Source organism: Anguilla rostrata, chromosome 9 (genome assembly GCF_018555375.3).
Source record: "Anguilla rostrata isolate EN2019 chromosome 9, ASM1855537v3, whole genome shotgun sequence".
NCBI classification, from domain to species: domain Eukaryota; kingdom Metazoa; phylum Chordata; class Actinopteri; order Anguilliformes; family Anguillidae; genus Anguilla; species Anguilla rostrata.
This window is the reverse complement of record NC_057941.1, coordinates 37,142,359-37,167,989: the sequence shown is the minus strand read 5'-3', so window position 1 is coordinate 37,167,989 and position 25,631 is coordinate 37,142,359. Positions and strand designations below refer to the sequence as shown.

The window sequence follows — 25,631 nt, the reverse complement described above, 5'->3', positions numbered from 1 at the left end:
GACGATAAAACCCTCCTATTAAATCTATTTATTGTATTATTTATTTTGACATTGGCAGAGTACAGCATAAATTGCGTCTTTTGTTTATATTCAATATTAGTAAATGCAGCGAGAAACTGCAGCTGTACACACAAGAAAGTTTGTTATATTATGGTAGCAACGGAACGAAGCGGACTATATATATAGGCTATATTAACCATCATTGTTTTATTATACCAGCGTGTTTTCACGCGTTTGCAGAGAAACTCAAATACTATCAATAAAAATGGTTTAGCTATTTCTCAGCATAATGACGGATGGAGATGGGACAATATGAAAACAATTTTCAACCATCCACCACGTTTTGGCAATGTTCCAACACTCTCGTCATCACTGTTGCATGCAACACAAAAACTATTACACTATTAACTAACGCTTACATTACTGTGAAATAACCACATTATATAATACCACTAACCTAAGTAAAGACACTGCATTTTAAAAATTACGCATATAACCAAAATATTTTGCGCAGTAATACTTACATAGCAATGATGAAATTTTAACTGTGTTCAGTAGATAGAGACAGAGACAGTACATCAATGATACAGTCCTATCTGCTTCTGTTTTGCTCCAGAAAACAATGTCAGATAGGTCTATCAGCAAATATATGGCTTAGCTATGTCCAGAAGTTTTCAATAATAATACTATTTCCAAAGAAATTACGAAATATCGTTCACAACCTTTCATTATGTGCAGCGTATTTTACTGCTACCACAGTTAATGCATAAGTAAATGTGATAAGAAGATTTTCAGTTACGCTGACCTATAAAACGCTATTCCAAAAGCAAAATCAGACATGCTGTACATCGTTAGAAAGCTTATACTCTCACCTACTGAATAAATGAATTGTCAATTAAGCCAAACTGTACTAAAAAGGGCGACAATGCCGTAAAGAACAGGTGTGATATTACGCACAGCTATTCTGCAAGGTACTCAGGCATCACAAATGCGCGTATATTTCACGAACGGATTGTCCAAGACAATACATGACCACTCAGACTCAAAAGGGACATGGATCCATGCCAAAGAAAAGTAATTATTCATCCTCTCAAAAAGCTTTTACTAACAAACTTTTAGTAGCCTAGCATGCACTCTGGCTGGCACTGTCTTCCATTGCTTCCCCGATGTTCAGACCCTCCCCTCACTGATAAAAACTAGACCCGATGGGGTCGGATTACTTAGTTGCGTCACCACGGATGTCTCCTCGTCGCTTGCCGTAAAGGAACTTAGATGGCATGTCGTAACACTTAGATGTAGAGCTGCAGCATTTCCGCGCCGCAACTAATATTAAAGTCCACATGGCGGGCAAACAATATGCCGGACATAGGTGGTCCCAATAGCACAGTTTTGTGTTGATCTGTGTGGAAGTTATAGCCTTTTAAGCATGACCATTTGTTACAGCGCCACCATCTGACCGACCATCTGGCCGACATAGGTGATTTGTAGTGCCTGAGTAGTGGGGGGTCATAGGAACGCACTTACCAAATTTGGTTGCTCTAGGAATTATGGTTGCTGAGCCTCAGGCACTTTTAGTGGAAAAAAGAATAATAATAATCCTAACAGATACAATAGGGTTCCACCAGCTTCGCTGCTTGGACCCCTAATAATAATCCTAACAGATACAATAGGGTTCCACCAGCTTCGCTGCTTGGACCTCTAACTAGCACACAACAGGTGACAAAGCTCCTCGCAGGGCTGCTTCCCCAGTAGATACTATCTAGCTTGTATGTAAATGGACAAGCATTGTTGGGCTAAATGGTATGTTCTCGTCAGTGTTATTTTAAGAATTAAAAAATAATAAAATTTGTAAAGCGCCTTTCAGTGAGTTACCCATGACCCTGCCCCTTCACCATCCAACTGCACACCAGACCATGATACCAGTCACTTACCCCTCTCCAGGCGATGCTCTCCATAACCAGGTGTTCACAGTGCTCCAGGTGTTTGATCATGTCTCGGCTCAGACTTGGCTCTGCCTTGATGAAGCTCTCAATCACCTTATAGAAGTCATAGGCGACCAGCTGGAATACATCCAGGATCCAGGGGAACGAGAGATCAGTTTCCACAGCAACCCCAAACCCTCCAGTTCCTGAAACCAAAAAAGGGAAACACTTACACACACTTGGTATTGGGGGTTCAGGCCTGCTGTTTGGTCTGTTTCTTGCCTTGCTACTCTGTAAAGCGTATTTGTAACAGTTCTCTGTAAAATGCGCAATACAAATAAAATTTAACTGAACTGAACATGCAGTAATCATCATCAAGTCCTGTGTTTTTGCCAGGTCTGAAATGATCTTCCTGCTTTAACAGATTTGCATCTGTTTTTCATGACATCTGTTTTTCTCATTGCAATAAAGCCTATTTTATTACGCAGGTCGTTCATACAGAGTAAGAATGTTGTGGTCAATAAAAAAATAAAGGTTTAATGGATTAACCCCATTTATTGTGTAGAAGACAGCCCAAGCTTTCCAACAATATATGGAATGTTTTATTAGAATTGTATTACAGAGTGAGAGCCCCGTGTATTTGCATGTGTGGTTGTGCATTGTGCGTTGTGCATTGAATCATAACATTATGCAGTAATGTACAAGCATTCATTGAGGCGTAGTTGTTTTTTCGTCGATTTTTGGAAGATTTCACATTTTTCCAACTCATCATCATGGCTAAAGCAAATTCTCTGCAGCGTGGGTCAGAACAATAGGAATCATGAAGGATACATATGAACAATTCAATTACAATTCAGGCATTTAGCAGACGCTCTTATCCAGAGCAACTTACGCAACATTTTTACATGGCATTTACGCTGTATCCAATTATACAGATGGATATATACTGAAGCAATGCAGGTTAAGTACCTTGCTCAAGGGTACAACAGCACTGTCCCCTGGGGAATCGAACCTGCTACCTTTAGGTTACAAGACCAACTTCTTATCCATTATACAACACCGCCGCCCCGCCGAACATATACATATTACTACATGTAACATTTAAAATATTTACGTTGTCATACTTTTGATAGTTATATTTGTATTGGTCACATGAAACGACTGTTAGCCTTTGCTAATAATTCTCAGCACATTTGTACTGGGGGCTAACTAACAGCCCTAGCTGTTAGCATGGAATGGAAATGCTATGGAAAATACTCATTTAAATTTACTGTGTACTGACATGTGCGAGATAAAATTTCCCTATGAGTAATCATAGTAGTAACATGTCATACCGTTTCCATGCAACAAAATATTACATACTGAAGAATACAGTGCATTCGGAAAGTATTCAGACCCCTTCACATTTTTCACGTTATTTTTACATTACAGCCTTATTCTAAAATGGATTAAATTCATTTTTATTCTCATCTATCACACACAATGTCCCATAATGATAAAGCAAACTTTTTGCAAGTTTATTAAAAACAAAAAACTGAAATATCACACTTACATAAGTATCCAGGCCCTTGGCTATAACACTCAAAATTGAGCTCAGGTACAACCTGTTTCCATTCATCATACTTGAGATCTACAGCTTAACTGGAGTCCACCTGTGGTAAATTCAATTGATTGAACATGATTTGGAAAGGCACACACCTGTCTATATAAGGTCCCACAGTTGACAGTGCATGTCAAAGCAAAAACCAAGCCTTGAAGTCGAAGGAATTGACTGTAAACCTCCGATACAGGATTGTGTTGAGGTACAGATCTGAGAAAGGGTAAAATATTTCTGCAGCACTGAAGGTCCCGAAGAACACAGTGGTCTCCATCATTCTTAAATGGAAGAAGTCTGGAACCACCAGGACTCTTTCTAGAGCTGGGCGCACACCCAAACTGAGCAAACGGGGGAGACGGGTCTTAGTCAGGGAGGTGACCAAGAATCCAATGGCCACTCTGGCAGAGCTCCAGAGTTCCTCTGTGGAGATGGGAGAACCTTCCAGAAGGACAACCATCTCTGCAGCACTCCACCAATCAGGCCTTTGTGGTAAAATGGCCAGATGGAAGCCACTCCTCAGTAAAAGGTATATGGACAGCCCACTTGGAGTTTGCCAAAAGGCACCTAAAGGACTCTCAGACCATGAGAAACAAGATTCTCTGGTCTGATGAAACCAAGATTGAACTCTTTGGCTACAATGCCAAGCATCATGTCTGGAGGAAACCAGGCACCGCTCATCACCTGGCCAATACCATCCCTATGGTGAAGCATGGTGGTGGCAGCATCATGCTGTGGGGATGTTCTTCAGCGGCAGGAACTGGGAGACTAGTCAGGATCGAGGGAAAGATGAATCTCTGCAAAGTACAGAGATCTTTGATGAAAACCTGTGCCAGAGCGCTCAGGACCTCAGACTGGGGCAAAGGTTCACCTTGCAACAGGACAATGATCCTAAGCACACAGCCAAGACAAATGAGTGGCTTTGGGACAAGTCTGTGAATGCCCCTGAGTGGCCCAGCCAGAGCGTGGACTTAAATCCAATCAAACATCTCTGGAGAGACCTGAAAATAGCTGTGCAGGAACGCTCTCCATCGAACCTGACAGAGCTTGAGAGGATCTGCAGAGAAGAATGGGAGAAATATCCCAAATACAAGTGTGCCAAGCTTGGAGAGTAATACCCACGAAGACTCAAGGTGGTAATCGCTGCCAAAGGTGCCTCAACAAAGCACTGAGTAAAGGGTCTGAATACTTATGTAAATGTGATTTTAGTTAAAAATTTTTTTTTTTTTTAAATAAATTTGCTAAATTAAAAAACCCACTGTATATTTGTACGAAAGTTCACTCAAAAGTTCATTGTACTTAATGCCAAAGCTCTTTTGAGTAATCACTTTCATAGTATTTCTATCTTGACGGGAGTGGTCCCTTCTAGGATGATAATGATCCCAGTCTCAAGCTATGAGACGTAATGAAATGGTATGATGAGCATGAAGACAGCATCTAAGAGAGTGAATTCCACAACTATCAATAATATACAAAATTATGTAATGTCTTGTTGATGGTGTCACTTCCTTCCAGCATTGGCCACTGATACATATCAGGCAATACTCATGCCAGTGTGGGGTCGGTGATCTCTAATTTGACTGATCCAAAAAACCACGATGCAAAAAAGTGACCAACTGCTCAACATGTGAGAGGTGCTTAAATGCAGGAGGCAAGGTGCTGAGGACACTAATAATGAGAGTTCAATTTTCTCTTGAAACAAGCATACTTGCATACTGAACAAACATACTGCTCTGAACCAAGTTGAATATTATGAAGCTTGTAATGGCACATCTACCTTAAAAGCTCTAAAAGGAGCAGTGTGCAGAAATTTTGATGGAAAGAAAATAAGAGTAAGAACTAGAATGTAAAGTCTATGAATAAACTTTAGTGTGGTTACTTCAGCAGTTGTTTAGCTGTTTCCTGACAAAGAAGTTAGAGAGCTGTAGCATCACAAAACTTTAACAGTCTAATCTGTAAGTGTATAATTCATCCAGGTGCGTACAGCTGCTGAAATCCGTCCCGCTAGAGTTGGTTAAGTATCCCATTGCTAATTGCGTACTGCATTAGATTTAACTTTTCCTTGTGTTTTCCTTGTGTTAGGTATCTATCTGTTGCTATCTGGAGCTTATAATTGGTAGATTGGCTACTTGGTCTTATTGTGATTATTAGTAGGCACTCTGACTGTGAATTAGTGTAATCAGCGCGTTATTTGACTCGGGTTATTCAATTGTTAAATAGGCGCACTCGGAGCAACGCTCCCTCTCAGTTCTGTGTGCCAGCACCCCATTCCAGCCTGCTCTCTCCGCCTCAGAAGGCGCTTCCAACGTGGCCCCCCTCAATGACGAAACCTCTCCAACCTCTGCTACCCCCGCTGACCCCCTGTGAGAACTTCACGGTCACAGGGGGGCTATGGAACTGCCAGTCTGCTACGCGCAAGTCTGACCTCATTTCTGCCTATGCCTCCCTCCTGTCCCTTCAGTTCCTTGCACTCACCGAGACCTGGATCACACCAGACAACTTCACTACTCCTGCTACCCTCTCGTCCTCCTACTCCTTCTCCCACATCCCCTGCCCATCTGGCCGTGGTCATGGTACTGGTTTGTTGATCTCCCCCACTTGGAAATTCTCTGTTCTCCCTCTCGCTGACCTGTCTATATCCACTTTTGAATACCACCCTGTTTCTATCACCTACCCTACTAACTTCTATATTGTTGTTGTTTATCATCCTCCAGGGTCCCTGGGAAGTTTCCTCGATGAGCTAGACACCCTGCTCAGCTCCTTCCCTGAGGACGGCACCCCGCTGATCCTCCTGGGAGATTTCAACATCCACCTACAGGTCTCCCAGTCTGCTGCCTTCTTACCACTACTCCACTCCTTTGACCTCTCCCTGCAACACTCGCCCCCAAACCACTAGGCAGGCAACCTCCTAGATCAGATCTTCCTGAGGAACTGCTCCAATCTCACGGTTACTCCTCTGCATACATCTGATCACTTCATCTCCTTCTCCCTCCCGCTTGTTCCCCATCCTCCCTCCCCTCCTCCCACCCCCACTGTCACAGTCCGTCGTAACCTCCACTCCCTCACCCTCTTCTCTCGCTCCCAGAGTCACTGCTTCCCTCCCCCCTCTTCAATCATTCTCCAAACTCCCCACTGACTCTGCATCCTCCACCCTAATTTCATCTCTCTCCTCAGCACTCGACTTTCTTTGTTCTCTTGTCCCTAGGCCAACACGCCCATCCCCTCCCAGTCCATGGATGTCTGCCACCCTACACACCTCCAGGGCCAGCCTCCGCACTGCTGAGAGGAAGTGGGGGAAATCCAGGGACCCATCCGACCTTTCATCCTATCAGTCTCTCCTGATGGCATTTTCTTCTGCTGTCACTGCCATTAAGGCAAATTTCTATCAAACTAAAATTCATAACTCTATTACTAACCCTAGTCTACTGTTCTCTATTTTCTCCTCTCTCCTCAGCACGCCTCCTCCCCCAACTCAGGCCTCCTTCACCGCAGATGACTTCGCAGTATTCTTAAGATGAGAAGATTGCAGACATCCGCAGCTCCTTTGCGACCTCCCCCCTCTCTGTGCCCTCCCCGTTTCTCCACATTCTTTCCCTTCACAGACTCTGTTGTTTCCCACCTCCTGCTCTCTCACCGCCCTACCACCTGTGCTCTTGACCTTATCCCCTCATCTCTCCTCCAGGCAATCATACCAAATATCCTTTTTGTATCGTATAGTTTCTCCCCATCGGACACAGGTCCCTGCTCGCATCTCCGCTAGCCTGAGGGACATCCAGAGCTGGATGGACAATCACCACCTAAAGCTCAACCCAGGTAAGACGGAGCTAATCTTCATTCATGCTCTAACCTCTCCCCTCCTTGATTTCTCCATTTCCCTAGGGGAAACCTTAGTGATGTCATCCCCCTGTGCTAAGAATCTCGGACTGGTGATGGACAACAGGCTGTCCCTCTCCAAGAACATCACAGCGGTAAGCCGGGCGTGCAGATTCTTCCTGTACAACATCTGGAGAATCCATCCCATTCTCATCACATACTCAACCCTGCTCCTGGTCCAAGCAATGGTACTATCCCGCCTGGACTACTGCAACTCTCTTCTGGCTGGCCTTCCGGCATCTGCCATCAGACCCCTGCAACTCATCCAGTTTTTTTGCTGCACCTCGTTTGGTCTTCAATATCCCCAGACACTCCCACGTCACCCCCCTGCTCACTACCCTCAACTGGCTGCCTGTTATGGCTCACATCAAATTCAAAACATTGGTCCTAGCATACCAGGCAGTCAAGGGGTCAGCCCCAGCATACCTCCATAAGATCTTCAAACCATACATGCCAACCAGACTCCTCCGTTCTGCTACCTCAGGACGCCTGGCACCTCCTTCTCTTCGCCAGTCACGTCTCCTGTCTGTTCTGGCTCCATGATGGTGGAATGACCTCACCGTGGAGGTCAGAACAGCTGAGACCCTGATCACCTTCAAGCGACGACTGAAGACTCACCTCTTATTTGCATAGACTGCTTTGCTGCTGCTTTTGTTTGTGTTGATCAGATTAACCTACAGGGTCCAAGTTAAACACGGTCGCGCCCTGTATTTGGAACTGTACTTCCCTCTAGGGTTTTCAACACACTTGTTCCTGGTTATGGTTATACACTTTGTTGTACGTCGCTCTGGATAAGAGTGTCTGCCAAATGCTTGTAATGTAATGTAATGTAATCTTATGACCATTTTTGTAAAACCAGGCAGACGCACTGCAAACGCAGGGTTGTACGTACTCCATGTGTGTTCTTATGTCAAACCCTCCTCAAGAGCCCTCAAGGGGGCGATCCAGGACAGTTGTGAAAGACCAAGTGGAAAAAAGCACAAATCAAAGAAGATGGCTTCATCCTGTTGTTACCTGCAATAATGCCTTGCTACTCTGTAAAGTGTCTTTGTGACAGTTCTATGTATAAAGCGGTAAACAATTAAAATTTAATTTAATTGAATTAATTCCCCTTGCTGCAACGCTCAAAACTACAGCTTGTGCTCATGATGTTAACAACTGTTAAGAGGTGTGTATGCCTTTTATTCACTGGCTCAAAAGAAAGTATGAGATTGCATTGTTCTGGGGAAACCATGAATGGATATCCTTTATCTAATCCTTTCGATTGTCAAAACAGTTGTTAATGTTTATAGAAATTAAATACCAAATAATTTTGGGGCCGGCAGTTTTTTTTAAATAACTGCCCAGTCACACTAACAGTAGGCTAAATGTCTACTGCACAAATCACTGCAAGTCCCACTGGTCCCCTGAGAATCCCACCCAAATGCATGTGTTTACAACAGCAATAACTTCATATTGGGAAAAGAAATTATCATACTCCAAAGACTCAGGGTGTGGGTGTGTGGTTACGGTGTGGCTTGTTGTTCCCTTCAAGTTTTATGCAGTGAAGAACATTCTGTCTTCATAGCCAGTTTTTATCAGCTGATCCCCTACAGCTGCTGCCAGGAAATTAGTGGCATGTTTTACAAAGAACAGTGTCCCAAGGTGTGTTGTATTTTAGCCACTGAAACTACGTTGGCTATCATAGGCCGGGGGAAAAGGAACTGTTTGTTTTTAGAGGTGGTCGCTAGTCAGTGTCAGGACTGCGGTGGCAATACGATGGGGCTGCTAACTTTCGTAATCACCAGATTAGGGATAGAGCCAGCAATTTCAAGGCCAATGGCCTCACTAATGTTAACTGTCTTGTTACACTACTACATTGCATTCATTTGTATGAATGAATGAATGAATGTAATTTGGCATAGGCTTTTATCCAAAATGATGTACAATAAGCGCATACCATGAAGGTCATTGGAACAACGATAGAACACAGGTTCTCATTATGTAAGTTATCCATAGCCATGGACATGGACGAATCCAGTTCACACAGTAAGCATAAGCTAGGTCAGAAAGTTACAGTAAATCAAACTAGGTGGCATGATGAGATACAACATACAAGTGCAATATGGATGGAGATACAGTGTATCTAGAGGATCAAGATAGGAAGATACAAGTGATAAGAGCGATCCTAGATTGGGAGTGCCCTGCAGATTAGTGATAGTTAGTCCAGGTACAGTCTGAAGAGATGTGTCTTCAGACCACAGTGGAAAATGGGCAGACACAGAGTGGTTCGTAGAGGAGTTGTTAGCTGCAGAATTGACTGCAGAATGCCTCAACCGACCAATCACAATCAAGTATTGTGCAATGTGTAATAACTACAGATTAACAAATTCACTGATCATAGAATAACTTGAGTATACGGTATTTAAAAGTGACCCTTCTGGTCCCGGGGCCTATGGTGTAAGGATACAATTTGGTGATGATACGATACAATACTGATACTCTAAACAATGAGACATTGTTATAAATGAAGAGAAATCGCATTATGACTGGATTAATAACTATTAATCGCAATCTGAATGTGACCATTAGTTATGACAGATTCACCCACCGACAATCAAGAGATCATTGAAATAAGACAAAACTGTAGCTTCAACAAGTATAGGATTGCATTGCTTGTGTTTTTGTGTCAATAGATCAAATGTTTTGAGATATTTATGATTTCGTATCGATATAAACATTTCATATTTCCCTGCTGCCACAGATAAAGACCATCTCTCTTGCAAAGATAGTATAATGATCAAAATCTATGGCAAGGTGAGTAACATCAATGTGAGATAAACCCAAACTAATATTAGTTTTCTGTTATCATTCCTGCAAGGTAACATTCATATTTCAATATTCAACATAAGGTTAATTCTAGAAAGATATTTTGTTCAAGAGTTTGTTCATTCATATAATAGATATACATAACTATTTCTACAAATTTAACTTAAGCTACTAAGCTAACATTATTCTTTTTACTCGAGTTCTACTAGTACTGCTACCATGCTTGGCATTTTGTTTTCAAACTTTTCTTTTTAGTTATTATACACTATATGGACTAGGCCCCTTCGTTCCAGTGAAGGCAAATATTAATTCCACAGTATACAATGCCATTCTAGACAATTCGATGTTTCCCCAACCATTTGGGAGAAGCCCTTTCCTGTTTCAGCATGACAATGCCCTCGGGCACACAGTGAGGTCCATGTAGAAATGGGTTTGCTGAAAACAGTGAGGAAGAACTTGAATGCCCTACACAGATCACTGACCTCAACCCCACCCAAAACCTTTGGAACCAATTGGAAACAAACTGCGAGCCAGGCCTAAACACCTAAATCAGTGTCCAACCTCACTAATGCTCTTTTGGCTGAATGGAAGCAAATCCCTGCAGCAATGTGCCAACATGAAGTATAAAGCCTTCCCAGAAGAGTGGAGGTTGCTATAGCAGCAAAGGGTGGACCAACTCCATATTAATCCCAATAATTTTTGATGTGATGTTGAATTTCACGTATCCACATACTTTTGGCCATGTAGTGTACCAATAAGTCAAAACGAATAATAAACTTACCGCGGTATGTTGCTGTGACAACCTCCAGGGCACAGGCAAGCAATGAAGTGTGGAAGGCAGAGTCATTGAGTAGTTTACTGAAATGAAATCATAGGCCAGCAGGATATCAGTTTGTCCATTTCAAAGAGTAGCTTTAATATGAAGATTGTTACATGATGGTACAGAAAGTAAAGAACTGTTGCATGATGGGTACAGAAACATAAGCCTCTCAGAGCTTACCTGAAATTCTGCACAGACAGTCTCCTTTCTTCCTACGGTGGGAAAAAGGAAAAGACCGTTTCCAAAAAGCTTGAGTGAAAGAATGAAGGTGCAAGCCAAAACAAGGAGTTGAATGATGGATTACCGATTTCAGCATGGATTCCATGACTCTGTAGTACAGCCGGGTCCCAAGGGTAAACCGCTGAAAAACAAGCAGTGATTTAAATTCTCCCATTCCACATAAAAATAAAAATGTTGGCTACAGAGATTGATGGTAAAGAATTTATGGCATAATCTGCAGTTTAACCCCTTCGAACAGATGCCAATCCTTGCCCATTGATGGATTCCCTATTTAAAGCTGTATAACTCCAGGAGTGAGTATCACTGAAACTTGGCAAATGGCTTAAATGAAGCAAGACATTTGTACCATTTACAATACTAGTTTGTAGGTAAACTTAGGTAAAAATAGTGCCCCAAATTCAATTATCTTGGCAAAAATGTACTTGTTCTTTTTTAGTTTGCAATGAAATACTGAGAGATCCCATATATAAAATGGGTTAAACTATATTTGTCCTGGATCAAAAACTCCTTGACCACAAGTGCGCAAAAAAAGCAGGGTAATATGCATAACGACTAAAGATCTATGAAGCAAAAAGTGAACGGTGTACCCTGGCGTGTGTCCAAATCTATCCAAAATGTCTAAATTGTGCACTGCTGTAAATCACAATATAATCATGTATTTCACTACAAATCAACAGTTTAGACTCAAGAAACTCATTTTTGCATAATTTTCAAGTGGGAATGACCATCTTTCCATCAGTATAGGGGCCTAAAACACATAAGGGTCCAGAAACATAACCAAAATCTCTCCAAAAATGAATGAAATGCTTTTAGTCTCAAACCATACACATTTCACCCCGGATGATGGTTTAAGATGAAATACTGATATCAGCCTCTGGTGAAAAGAGTTGGCCATCTGCTACAAGAAATTTTAGACCTGTGTGTGTTATCTTTTATTTACAAAATTCTGGAAAAAGTTGTTTTAGGACAACTCTTAGAGGTACTAAACAGCAACAATATCTTCAAAAAATTTCAGTCTATTTTTTGCCAGCTTCACAGCACCGAAACGGCCCTTCTTAGGGTTACTAATGATTTATTAATGGCTGCTGATGCAGGAGACATTTCTGTTCTGCTTCACCTTAATGCAGCCTTTGACACCATCGATCATGCTATTCTAAACAGTAGACTAACAGAGTGAGTTGGTATCTCTGATACTACGCTAAACTGCTTCTCTTCCTATTTGTCAAAAAGGCAATTCTGTGTGTCAGGTGACGTTAGGTCATCAAGATCAGTGATCAAATAACCAACCTGCTCCTACCTTATAAGCCCACAAGGTCGCTCCGTTCTCAAGACACAGGCTACCTGGTAGTTCCAAGAATTTCCAAAAACCTAAAAGGTGGTAGAGCTTTCTCCTATAGAGCCCCACAACTATAGAACCGGCTTCCAAAATGTATAAAGGAGTCAGACTCGGTCTCAAAATTTAAATCTAGATTAAAAACGCACCTCTATACTCAGGCTAATATTCAGTTATAGTCTGGAGACAGGGTGGGAGAAGCCGGTAGTCACAGAGCATTGTGGGGTGGCAAAACTCTCCTTACTGTCACCTGTCAATCAGCTGTGACCCGAGTCACCCGATTTTACATAGGCTGGCTCTTGATAGGCGGGTATGGTTGTCCCCCCCCCCATGACTGCATGGGCTCTCCATCCCTGTCCTCGTAGCTATGCAGCCATATATTACTCCTGGCGGGGTGCCCCCAATTCATACCACTGCCACTTTACCCACTGTCTATTATATTGCAAATTCCCTAATCGCCGTTTCTACCTTCTTCCCCACGCTGCCGACGGGGCTCTAGCCCCAGTCTACAAGAGTGCTTCGAGAGTCGTCTGGTCTCCCCCACCACTGCGGTCCAGCTCCTATTTCGTCATTGCCTCCACCCTGCCCACATCCGTCACCACCTGCTGCTCCCCACAACCGCCACCCGGCCCCGCCCATAATCTGAGCCACTTTATGAACCTTGTAAAACTGACTGACATTTTGGTCACCAATCAACACCCTGAGCCAACCAGAGGAGGATGGGTTTCCCCTTGAGCCTGGTTCCTTCCGAGGTTTCTTCCCATCTGCCACAGGGAGTTTTTCCTTGCCACTGTTGCCTTAGGCTGCATTCAGACCAGATCAGGCAATGCGGGAAAAACGGCTGTCCTCCCATTCATTTGAATGGGGGTAGTGCGTTTAGGCAGTGGAAGTGGGGACCGCATGGGGTGCAGAAAAAAACCGCAGTGGCCGTGCGGGAAGAAGTAGAACCAGAATCAACTTTTGCCGTAACGCAACCCAACGTCACGCTGCGGTGGCTAATCACGGAAGCCGGCGATCAACCCTGTGGGAAGGTGCTGCATTGTCTGATCTGGTCTGAATGCAGCCTTAGGCTGGCTCCTGTGGGGGTTTAGGCCAGGGTTGTCTGTAAAGCGTACTGTGACACCTGCTGTAAAATACGCTATACAAATAAAATTTGATTGATGATTGACTGATACCTCAGGGCTCAATTCTTGGAAAAGTATTGTTGTCTTTATATATGCTACCCCTTGGTCATATTATCCATTGTCACAATATCTTCTACCACTGCTATGCAGATGACACACAGTTGCACCTCTCTGTAAAGCCAAATGATATAAATAAGTTAGTGCCTTTACATCACTGCTTAGCTGAGGTTAAAGACTGGATGTCTCAGAACTTTCTACAATTAAACTCTGACAAGACAGATGTCCTTATTGTTAGCCCCGAACCCTTATCAAAACAGTTATATCCATTCTTTGGTCCCCTAGCTTCAAACATCAAATCTAAGAATTTAGGTATAATCTTTGATTGTAATCTGAATATTAAACAACATATTAAATTGGTTTAGGGATGCTTTTACCAACATTTTTGTCTTTTTCCACCACCAAAAGAATCATACTATCAAATCATTTATTTAATCTCGTCTTGACTATTGCAATGCTTTGTTCTCAGGTCTTCACCGTTGCGCTATAGCTCAGCTGCAAACTGTCCAGAATTCTGCCGCAAGGTTAATGAGTAAGTGCTACCATACCACCGAAATTCTGACTTCTCTGTACTGGTTGCCTGTTGCTTTTAGAATCTATTTAAAGTTTTATAAATTGCTTACAAGGCCTTGCATGGTTTGGTGCTCAATTATATTCATTAACCTTTGTCCAGTCTCTTCTCAGATCTGCCAGCCTTGGGCTTTTGGCTGTTGCAGAGTCTACATTAAAATTAAGAGGTGATTAAGCATTTGCTGTAATAGCCCCTAGGCTCTGGAATAGCCTTTTATACAATTTTAGGTCTGCTGATACAGTCTCGGATTTTAAAACTAGCCTAAAAACCTTCTTCTGTAATGACCGATAGCTAGTTGCTGTACTTATTCTAATTGAAGAGTCTTAATGCTACGGTTTTTATCATTTTCTTTTATTTTGTTTTACTATGTTTTAATTTTAATGTGCTTAGTTCTTTGTTTTATTTATTTATTTGTGCTTTAATATTGCCTTTTTTCATCTATATTCTATAATGCTATTTTATTTGCAGTTTGTTATTCCCTTTTATGTTGCTCTTATTGTATACCCTGTGACAGTCAATTCCAAAAATAATGTATATAACCAAAATATTTTGAGCAGAAATACTTGCATATCGAGGATGAAATCTTATTTGCGCTCATAGGCATTCTCCTCCAATCTATGCTGTTGTTCTCCTCTTCTGACTTCACAAAACAATATCAACTAGGTCTATCAGCAAAAATATGCCTTATCCATGCTCAGAAGTAATAATAATATTTTTCAAAAATTTCGGAACTCAACAATTACGCCTCGCCGGGTGCAGTGTCTTTACTGCTATCACAGAGTGAATGTATAATGCGTCGATGAGACAAAACCTTCAGTTACGATGAGCTATAAAACACTATTCTATATTTTACTAAAAGTAAAATTAGACATGACATTGTTGGAAAGTTATAGTGTGACCTATTGGATAAAACAATTGTCAATCAAGGCAGAATGTACTAAAAAGGGCAACAATGCCGTAAATGGCATGTGTGGTTTTATGCACTGCTATCTTGGAAGGTACCCAGGCATCACAAATGAGTGTATATTTCACAAATGGATTTCACAAGACAATATGACCACTCACTCTTGAAAGGGACACCTCTATGCATAAAACGGTATGGTATTTCATTCCATATTTAGTCACAGATATTGATAATAGAATGACATATATCATTCTAGAAAAAAATTGTCTTGTATTGGCTACATCGGCATATCTTAGGGCTACTGGTGGGTTTATCTTGTTGCTATGACAGAATACAACCTTTGGTGGTGAAATAATATTTTGATGAATGCCCAGACAGACACTATTGTGTCATGCTTGAGGGAGAGGGGGTGTTTCAGGTGAGACTGCAGGGAGGGGGTACTTGTAAAATAGATGACCTATGTAACAATGGTGGCGCTCACAAACTCAGTATTTGGCATAGTTTTGGTGTATCGTCTACTAATAAAGCTAGAACACAAAGTTTGTGGTTTCAACTCATAGTTTAGTTGCAGGAGCAACGAATGTCTGAGTTGAGAAATCTCAGGATGCCGGCATCATGGCCACTAAGGAGTTTGCGCGAAAGGGTTAAGGACAAGGGAGGGTGATGTATTAACCACCACTGACCATTCAGGTTGAGTTCCGTTAGTAGAACGAGGGGATATAAATGGAAATTAGCTAAATTCAGTATAGACATTAGGAAGAATTTTTTTCACGCAGAGTAGTCAAGGTGTGGAATAGCCTGCCAGGTCAAGTAGTAGATGCAGAAACTCTGGGAATTTTCAAGACAAGGCTTGTTATGGTATTACCAGACACTATCTAGTCTATAGGTAATCAGAGCACTAATTTAGTCAGGAAATGGTGAGCATTGTTGGGATGAATGGCCTATTCTCATAATTATGTTGTGTGTGTTATTGATCCTGGATCACTGTTACATTTAGACAATGTTAATGGGTAGGTTCAGGGCTGGGTTAGCAGACGACTGGCAAATCAAACTGTGTTTTGTCATTAGATTTCAATCTTGCCGGTAGAGAGCTACAGTGTATAGGTTTTCACTGTTCCATAATACTTGACTTAGTTGGTCTAAACCCATTCCTGATTTAAAAGTAAAAAATAAAACCAGCAGACACTGTGGCAAGAACAAACTCCACCAGGCAAGAACAAGCACCACTGCTTTAGAGGGAAACCCTAGTGATTGGCTGAACACTAGCATGCTATGTACCTGAGAGCCAATCTCCATGCAGCGCTGTCCCATGGCCTGAGCGAACCGCTGGCTGAAGTGCTCCCCGAGACGCCTTACCCTCTGGGTGATCTCCTGAGTTGGGTCCACTGTGCAGTTCTGAGAGGCGAGGACAGAGAAGAGGAACAACTAAGCTTTCATTCAGCAAACACAACATGTTCACATCATTCCCTACACAAAACACAACATTGTTCAATTATCGAGGTCAAGCAGTGTTTTTTCCTGTTCACACTCAGGTCTCCTATGCAAAAAAAATTCCATGCCAAGTCTATTCATGCTTCCTTGAGTCAATGTGCTAAGGGATGCAGCATGCTATTCTGATTAAGTAGATGTAATTGTTTGGTTCGGTCTATAGAACAGTCGAGGTCTATTGTTTAGATTTGTGCAATGTATTTTTTTTCGCAGATCTAAAAACAATCTTTGCTTCAGAAGAATGGGCTTTTAAAAGCACATTTATGGTAATGTTTGTTGTTTTTCTGGTTCTGAAGAATGGGCTTTTAAAAGCATAAGGAATAGAAGCTGTTCTTACAGCTTAACTTGCAGTTCACAATAAAAAAAAATACATTTTTGAAACGATTATCACTTTAGACAAACTTTGGCAGTAAAATGGGTTGCTGAAGAGCTCAGTGACTTTCAACATGGCACTGTCATAGGATGCCATCTTTCTAACAAGTCACTTTGTCAAATTTCTGCCCTGCTAGAGCTGCCCCAGTCAAATGTAAGTGCTGTTCTTGTGAAGGGGAAATGTTTAGGAGCAACAACAGCTCAGCTACCAAAAGGAACGCCACACAAGTGCACAGAAAGCGACTGCACATTGCTGAAGTGTGTAGTACGTAAAAATGGTCTGTCCTTGGTTGCAACATTCACTATAGAGTTCCAGACTGCAGGAAGCAGCATCTTCTGTTCATTCATTCATCGGGAGCTTCAGGAAATGGGTTACCATAGCCGAGCAACCACACACAAGCATAAGATTAGCATGCGCAATGGAAAGCGTCAGGTGGAGTGGTGTACAGCACAACCACCATTGGACTCTGGAGCTGTGCAAACGTGTTCTCTGGGGTGAGGAATCCCGCTACACTATCTGGCAGTCTAACGGACAAATCTAGGTTTGGCGATTGCCAGGAGAACACAACCTGTACAAATGCATAGTGCCAACTGAAAAGTATGGTGGAGGAGGAATAATGGTCTGGGGCCGTTTTTCATGGTTTGTGCTAGGTTGCAGTGAAGGGAAATCGTAATGCTACTGCAAGCAATAACATTCTAGGGAACAGTTCAGGGAAGGCCCTTTCCCGATTCAGCATGACAATGCCCCCATGCACAAAGCAAGGTCCATGAAAAAATGGTTTGCCGAGTAACTCAGCTAAAAATTGGATTAATTAATATCAGATCACTAGCCCCTAAGGCAACTCTTGTAAATGAATGAATTACTAATCACCAAGTTGAAATCTTATGTGTAACTGAAACTTGGCTTAGAACTGATGAATATATTGCCTTAAATGAATCTACCCCTCCTGGCTACAGTTACACTCACGTTCCCCATCTGACGTGTCGTGGCGGTGGTGTTGCTGCTGTATATAATTCTAATCTTTTTGCTACTTTGTTATCCCGGCTTCAAATGTAACTTTTTTTTTTTTTTTTTTTTTTTTTTTTGAAGTGCTTGTTCTCAGTTTTGCACATCCGGACAAAAAAGCAGTCCGTTTCATCCTTGCAATTGTACACAGGCCACCGGGGCCATACAGTGGTTTTTTACTTGAGTTTGCTGATTTCCTTTCCAGCCTGGTTGTTAATTCAGATAAAGTAGTAATTGTAGGGGACTTCAATATTCACATGGATAGTGAAGGCGATCCTCTCAGATCAGCATTCTTGTCCATCATTGAATCTATTGGCTTCGATCAACATATACATCAGCCCACACATTCTCATAACCATACTCTTGATATGGTCTTAAGTTATGATACAGAAATAGCAAATATAGCAGTTATGCCTAATAACCCTGTGCTATCAGACCATTATTTAATTATTTTCCAACTTTCACAAGTCTGTCATGTGTCACCAGATCCTTCATTCTACCTTAGCCGTAAGGTTTCCTCCAGGACTGCAAATGCTTTTATTAATGAGCTCCCAGGCTCATTTGTGCACTGTGGGGATTTTCTTGGCTCCCGCCCAAACGCATACAAAAATGCAAGCATTAGCTCACTTAGTTGATCAGCTGACAGACAACATAAATTACGTACTTTCCAGAACCCTGGATACTATCGCACCTCTTAAGAAGAAGAAAGTCCGCTATAAGAAATTAGCACCCTGATATAATGACCATGCTCATGCTCTCAAACAAGCTTCATGCCAACTTGAGCGCAAATGGCATTCTACTAAATTGCAGGTATTCCTCCAGGACTGGAAAGACAGTCTACTAACTTATAAACATGCCCTCTCCACAGCACATTCCTCATACTTCTCTACTTTAATAGATGAAAATAGAAACAATCCTAGGCACCTGTTTAACACTGTTGCCAGACTGACCAAGAATCAAGATGATCCATGTGTCTCAATATCATTTAGTAGCAATGACTTTATGAATTTCTTTGATGACAAAATTATAAAAATCAGGGACAAGATTCAAAGTTCTCCTACCACCCCTCATATAGGCTCTGCCCTTCCATCCGCTCAACACATGGATGCAGAATCTTCAGAAGAATCTTCATAAAGATGGGCGGCCTATCTAAACTCTTTTGCTCCAACAGACCTCGTGGAGTTTAATGCCATAGTTAATTCCTCGAAATATTCTACTTGTCTTCTAGACCCTATCCCTACGAAACTTTTCAAGGAGCTACTACCAGTGATTAGAACACCAATGTTATATATTGTCAATGAGTCTTTAGCATCTGGACACATACCACAAATTCTTAAACTTGCAGTCATCAAACCCCTTCTTAAGAAGCCAAACTTGGATGTGAATGACCTGTCTAACTACAGTCCTATCTAAAACCTCCCATTCCTTTCTAAAATACTAGAAAAGGCCATTTCAAAACAACTTGGTTCATTTTTGCACTCCAATCATATATTTTTCAATCTGTTTTTAGACCCTCTCACAGCACTGAAACAGCCCTGGTCAAAGTACTCAATGACCTACTTCTCGCTTCTGACAATGGCTGCATCTCTGTACTTGTGCTTTTAGACTTAAGTGCAGCATTTGACACAGTTGATCACCTCATCCTTCTGGATAGACTTGAAAATCTTGTAGGCCTCCGTGGACAGGCACTCTCTTGGTTCAGATCATACCTATCAGACCGATATGAATTTGTGCATTTTAATAATGACTCCTCTTATCAATCCAGGGTTAGATATGGAGTACCACAAGGATCTGTGCTTGGGCCTTTGCTCTTCTCCCTTTATATGCTCCCCCTGGGACGAGTTATTCGCAAACATGGCATTAATTTCCACTGCTATGCAGATGACACCAGTTGTATCCATCAGTTAAGCCTGATGAAGTTGTCCAGCTGTCAAAGATCAAAGCCTGTCTTATACACATAAAGGAATGGATGACCCAAAATTTTCTTGCTAAACTCTGATAAGACCTAGATAATGGTAGTGGGGCCCAAGTCCCTGAGATACAAACTATCTGACAATATGCTTAACATTAATGGAATCTCCATTACTTCAAGTGCTGTAATCGATGATCTTGGTGTTACCTTTGATCCAGATCTTGCATTTGATATACATATTAAAAACATCTCTAGGGTTGCTTTTTATCACTTGAGAAATATCTCAAGAATTTGGAAAATACTGTCCTTACATGATGCAGAAAAACTAGATTAGATTAGATTACTGCAATGCTCTTTTGTCTGGATGTGCAAATTCCTCTCTGAAAGGGCTCCAGCTAATTCAAAATGCAGCAGCTCGTATTCTCACTAGAACGAGGAGATTCGAGCACATCAGCCCAGTGTTAGCATCGCTTCACTGCTTGCTAGTTAAATTCTGAATAGATTATAAGATACTACTTCGTACCTTTAAAGCCTTACATGGGCTTGCCCTTTTGTACTTAAATGATTTACTTCTTCCTTATATTCCCTCACGAACGTTCCGTTCGCAGGGTGCAGACCTCCTTGTTATTCCTAGAACAGCTAAAAGTACTATAGGTGGTAGAGCCCTCTCCTATCGTGCTCCCGTTCTGTGGAACAAGTTTCCTGCCCATGTTCGGGGCGCAGACACTATCACCTTATTTAAAGCTAGGCTTTAATCTCTCCTATATTTGAGGGGCAGGAGTGGGTGGCGGGCATAGCTATCGACAATGTTGGGCAGTAGCGTCGCTACAAGTAGCGGCGTTACTAGTTTAACTACATTTCTCAGTAGCATGGTGGTAGCGTTGCTGTTTTCTGAATCAAATAGCTTTTCAGTAGCGAAGATCTTTTATTGATCAAGTAGTGCGGTAGCATCCACACAAGCTACATTTTCCCAAGCATTTCTGAAGCTCAAGCGCAGCGGAGCATTTTTCTGCGGTCTGAAATAAAACTGCTAAGGATCAGTAAATGACGCCACCACCATACACGGACCTGTATGTGTAGCCGACAGAAGCACTTTTGTATGACGGTGACATCACGTATCAATCCTTGGGCTGATGCCTGGAATACAGACACACGCGAGCTTGAGTTTACTTGATGGAAAGATCGGTATGTAGCTAGGTAAGCTGTTTATTTTAGTTTATTTTTGTTATTGCACTCACTCCTACTTGTTTAATTATTGCTTGTATTATTTGCATAGATTTCTTTGCTGCATTTGTTTGTGTTGATCAGATTAACCTACAGGGTCCAAATTAAACTATGCGGTCGCTCCCTCCCTCCACTTGGAACTGTACTTCCCTCTAGGGTTTTCAACACACTTGTCCCTGGTTACAGTTATAGCCTACACTTTGTTGTACGTCGCTCTGGATAAGAACATCTGCCAAATGCCTGTAATGTAACATATAGGAGGGAAGAGGTGGGGACAAAATGAGGGAACAGCGGAAAAGTTGAAAAGTTTAGATAACTCTGAAATATGACTTTTGTAGTTTTTAACGTTGACCAGCAGAGGGTACAACAAAAAAGCCTATACAAAACCAAAGTATGGTGGTTAATCAAAATGATTTGCTTGAAATTTATGTAGATATAGTTACTAGTACAGAGTGGCCCTAATAAAAACACCACTTTTTAAACTGCCAATCACGATCGATCGATAGACAGACAGACAGAGTACTTTATTAATCCCAAAGGGAAATTAAAGAGTTACAGCAGCCACTTGACATAAATCAAAATACAAAAACAATGAGGTAGGCTAGGTAAAAGAAACAAATACAATTAAAGGCTGAATCATATACAATAACTAAATAGACTAATTCAAATATAAAAATAAATAGAATAGCTAAAACTAGAATAGAGACTAGAGAACCATAACCATAACTATAATATACTATTTTCTGAGTATAAACTGTTCAATTATGTTAATATCAAGTGCAAGTCAAGTGGATATTGCTATGGTAGTAAGGTGCACGATTGTCTAAGGATGTTAGAATTAAGTCTGCATTGATACTTGAATAAGACAATATACAAAATTGTAGAATTTTATTTCTTTTGTAGAGGATCCACCCAACTAAAATGGCCTCCTTGGAATGAAGTTGGTTCAATGCTTACTTCGATGTAGTAACCTACTTTTGGCATGTTGCTGTAGCTTAGCTTGCTACATTTCTCTGGGGGGTAGCTTCAGTGTAGTGAAGCTTCATTTAATGTAGAGTAACTGGTAGCTTAGCTCACTACACTTTCCAAGTAGCTTGCCCAACACTGGCTATAGAGTCTCTGGTGGACTGAGCGGTTAGTGCTGTCACTGGATCATCATTGGTAGTGTTGTGTTAAGCTGAACCGGTCATGGTATGGTGATGACCGTCTCAAGCCTGCCTTCATGGCTGCATTGGCCCCTGCCTCTGTTTCCCTTAGCTATGCTGCCATAGCCTTACTCTGCCAGGGTTTTCCTTATCGCATGCAGGCACCTCTGTCTCTTCTGCTCTGCTTGCTAATCTACCATTTGAACCCCCTAACAATGTTTGTTTTTTTTCCCATCTTCCTCGGCTCTGGGCACCTGCCCGGAGCTCTAGCCCAAGTTTGCTAAGAACCCCCAACTGGCCCGGAGCTCCAGCCCTAGACCAGCTTGGCACCCCCGCCTCCTGTCACTGTTGATTCAGCTGTAGCACCAAGCCTATCCCCCTGTCTGACCCTGCCACCCAATTGGTGTTCCTGCTCATCTCTCTACGTGACCGGAGTCACCCTTTGCTTGGACTTAATTAATACTGGATTGGCTGTTTATGTATTATAATTTATCTGTTTCCATGTAAGCCATTTCCATAACAAACCGGTGCCTGCCGCGGCAGATGGGTTCCCCCTCTGAGTCCAGTTCTGCTCAAGGTTTCTTCCTGTTATTAGTCAGGGAGTTTTTCCTTGCCACTGTTGCCCTAGGCTTACTCTTTGGGGGCCGGTTCTCTGTAAAGCTGCTTTGTGACAAAGCTACTTTGTTAAAAGCGCTATACAAATAAAAATTGATTGACTGATTGATTGATTGATTGATTGAAACATTTTCTTAACCAATAATTTATTTTCTTTTTCACAAAAAAGGCATTTTTTGTTATATGAAAGAATGTTACAATAAAAGCTTTTCTATAAATTTGTCTGATTGAATTGGTGCTCATTGAAAAGTATAATGAAAGGCAGGATTCTTGTTTTTTTTTTGCCAGGGCACAAATAGGACAGAATCGATCGGTCCAGGATTTTCATATCGGTGCATCCCTGCCGTATTTGGCGCTTAGAAACCACAAACTCTTCTCGTGTATTGTCTACAAATAAAACAAGAACACTGAGTGTGTGGTTTCAACTCATAGTTCGGTTGCTGGCATCATGGTCACTAGGGGGATTGCACGAAGGGGTTAAATGAGTGTTACACCTGTCCCATGGCACAGTTACAACTTTCCCTGACACAAGGACAATTGTAACAAATGTATTCCTTGTTTTTACACAATAATTGTGGAATTACAGTGCTATGAAAAAAATGTGCCCCCTTTCCTGATTTCCCCTATTATTCCATATTTGTTCAGATCTTTAGACAATGTAATATTAGACAAAGGGAATTTGAACTCAAAACACATTTTAAATTTTATTTATTTCATGAAACAGTTATCAAACACCCATATCACCACCCATGCAAAAAATTAATTGCCCCTGTAAACTTAACTGGTTGCACCACCTTTAGTATAAACAGCGACAACCAACAAACTTTCCTATAATTTGATAGCCTTTCACATCGCTGTGAAAGAATTTTAACCCACTCTTCCTTGCAGAACTGCTTTAATACAGGCAAATCGGTAGGTTTTCAAGCATGAACTGTTCGTTTTCAGGTCCTGCCACAGAATCTCTACTGCGCTCAAGTCGGAACTTTGACTAGGCCACTCAAAATCTTTAATTTTTTTTATTTTATGCCTTTCAGATGTGAACTTACTTTTATGTTTTGGAACATTGTATTGCTGCATAACCCAGTTACACTTCAGCTCCAGCTCCTATACAGACAACGAGACATGATTAAGAATTTTCTGGTATAGAGCAGAATTCACGGTTCCATAAATAACGGTAAGCCGTCCAGGTCCCGAGGCAGCTCGCTTTCACAGTTAATAGGCACTGCCTGGACTAAAGACCTTAACTAAGGTGGAACTTAGCATACACTGTAACATTGGCCAACCACAAGAAACTGCAGCAAAACAAACATTTGCAAACAGCAAAAGGGTCATCTTTAGTTCACCAACCAGACAAGACAACGCCTGCACGTGGCAAAGGACTCCAACCAGTGCGACAACTATGCCGAACATGGAGTTCCGCAGCACCACCATTTTTACTCTGGTCGTTCATTTGACTAGCATCCCCTCCCTGCAGTCTCATCTCATCAACTACACCCCCCGCCCATGGACAATATTGTCTATCTGGCCATTCATAAAAATATTCTTTCACCACTCAAAAATCGTATTCCGTCATAGCAACAAGGTAAACCTGACAAAAGCCATAAGATATGCCAATACCAGACCTGCCAAACTTGGGAAAATATTCTGAGTACCACAATAGTCAGTGTAATGCTTAGTTCACATGCTTTCGCACCACTTCACTTTGCATACAAGTCTGCAAGAGAGACACACAGACAGAGACACACACACACACACACACACACACACACACACAAGCCTTTCTTCATAATTCAAGTTTTGACTGTTGAAGTGATCAGGCAAAATTGTATAATTTGACCTGATTCTAAAATATCACATCACTGCACTGGGCTATATTATGATATACTTGCAAGTCAAAAGTTTGAGTACACCTGCTTAAAAACCATTTTTTTCATGATTAATATTTCATTATATGATATGTGTGCTGATAACCATAAGTGAATTGCATTTAATTATTTAATAAAAATGGAAATAATTTATTTTGTATAATGTAACATATGTTTTCATTTTCAAGTATTTACAGAAACTTATGTTGTAATGTTAAAAAAAAAATTTTTAAAACGATGTTGCGATGTAAAACACTGTCAGTTATGAATAAAACCAAGTTTCTGTTCATGATTTCCATTTTTATTTAATTAAATCAGCTTATATAGGCACACATCATATAGGGCTAAGGAAAAAAAGTATTCAATTGAAAAATTATCTAGGAATGTAGGCCTTTGTAACTAGAGGTTTAGCTAAATTATTACATGAAGCTCCTTGGTGGCTAATGTCAAAATCATAAATGCACAATGTGCAAAATGCATGGTGAGGAAGTTTTGCGGAGGTAGGGCCATTGCTCCTGATATTTTGCTCCAACAGTGTGCACGATTCAAAGTTCGAACAGGGAGTCTCCGTGGTGTTTGAGTTACTGCAGGTAAATAATTCCATCAGTTATTCACACCGTAGCCGTCTCGTAACGAGGCTAAATTGTATGTGAGCTACTACTACGGCTAACTATATACACAAATTTATCTCATTAGGATATACCTCTTGAAATGCATCATCACGTAAAGTTACCGAACATGTTTTAACGTTTTATATG

The 25,631-nt window shown here is 41.4% G+C and overlaps 1 protein-coding gene across 3 annotated transcripts in view; it reads right to left on the bottom strand.

Annotated features, from left to right (window-relative positions):
* The window catches only part of rb1 (retinoblastoma 1), a 195,198-nt gene that overhangs the window by 48,094 nt on the left and 121,473 nt on the right, over positions 1-25,631 (bottom strand). For all 3 annotated transcript variants that reach the window (XM_064352020.1, XM_064352021.1, XM_064352023.1), the window contains 5 exons: positions 16,525-16,641; positions 11,322-11,378; positions 11,198-11,229; positions 10,979-11,055; positions 1,932-2,128 (listed from right to left, as the gene is read on the bottom strand). In XM_064352020.1, coding sequence (XP_064208090.1) covers positions 1,932-2,128; positions 10,979-11,055; positions 11,198-11,229; positions 11,322-11,378; positions 16,525-16,641 — 480 coding nt within the window. The remainder of the gene's footprint in view (positions 1-1,931; positions 2,129-10,978; positions 11,056-11,197; positions 11,230-11,321; positions 11,379-16,524; positions 16,642-25,631) is intronic.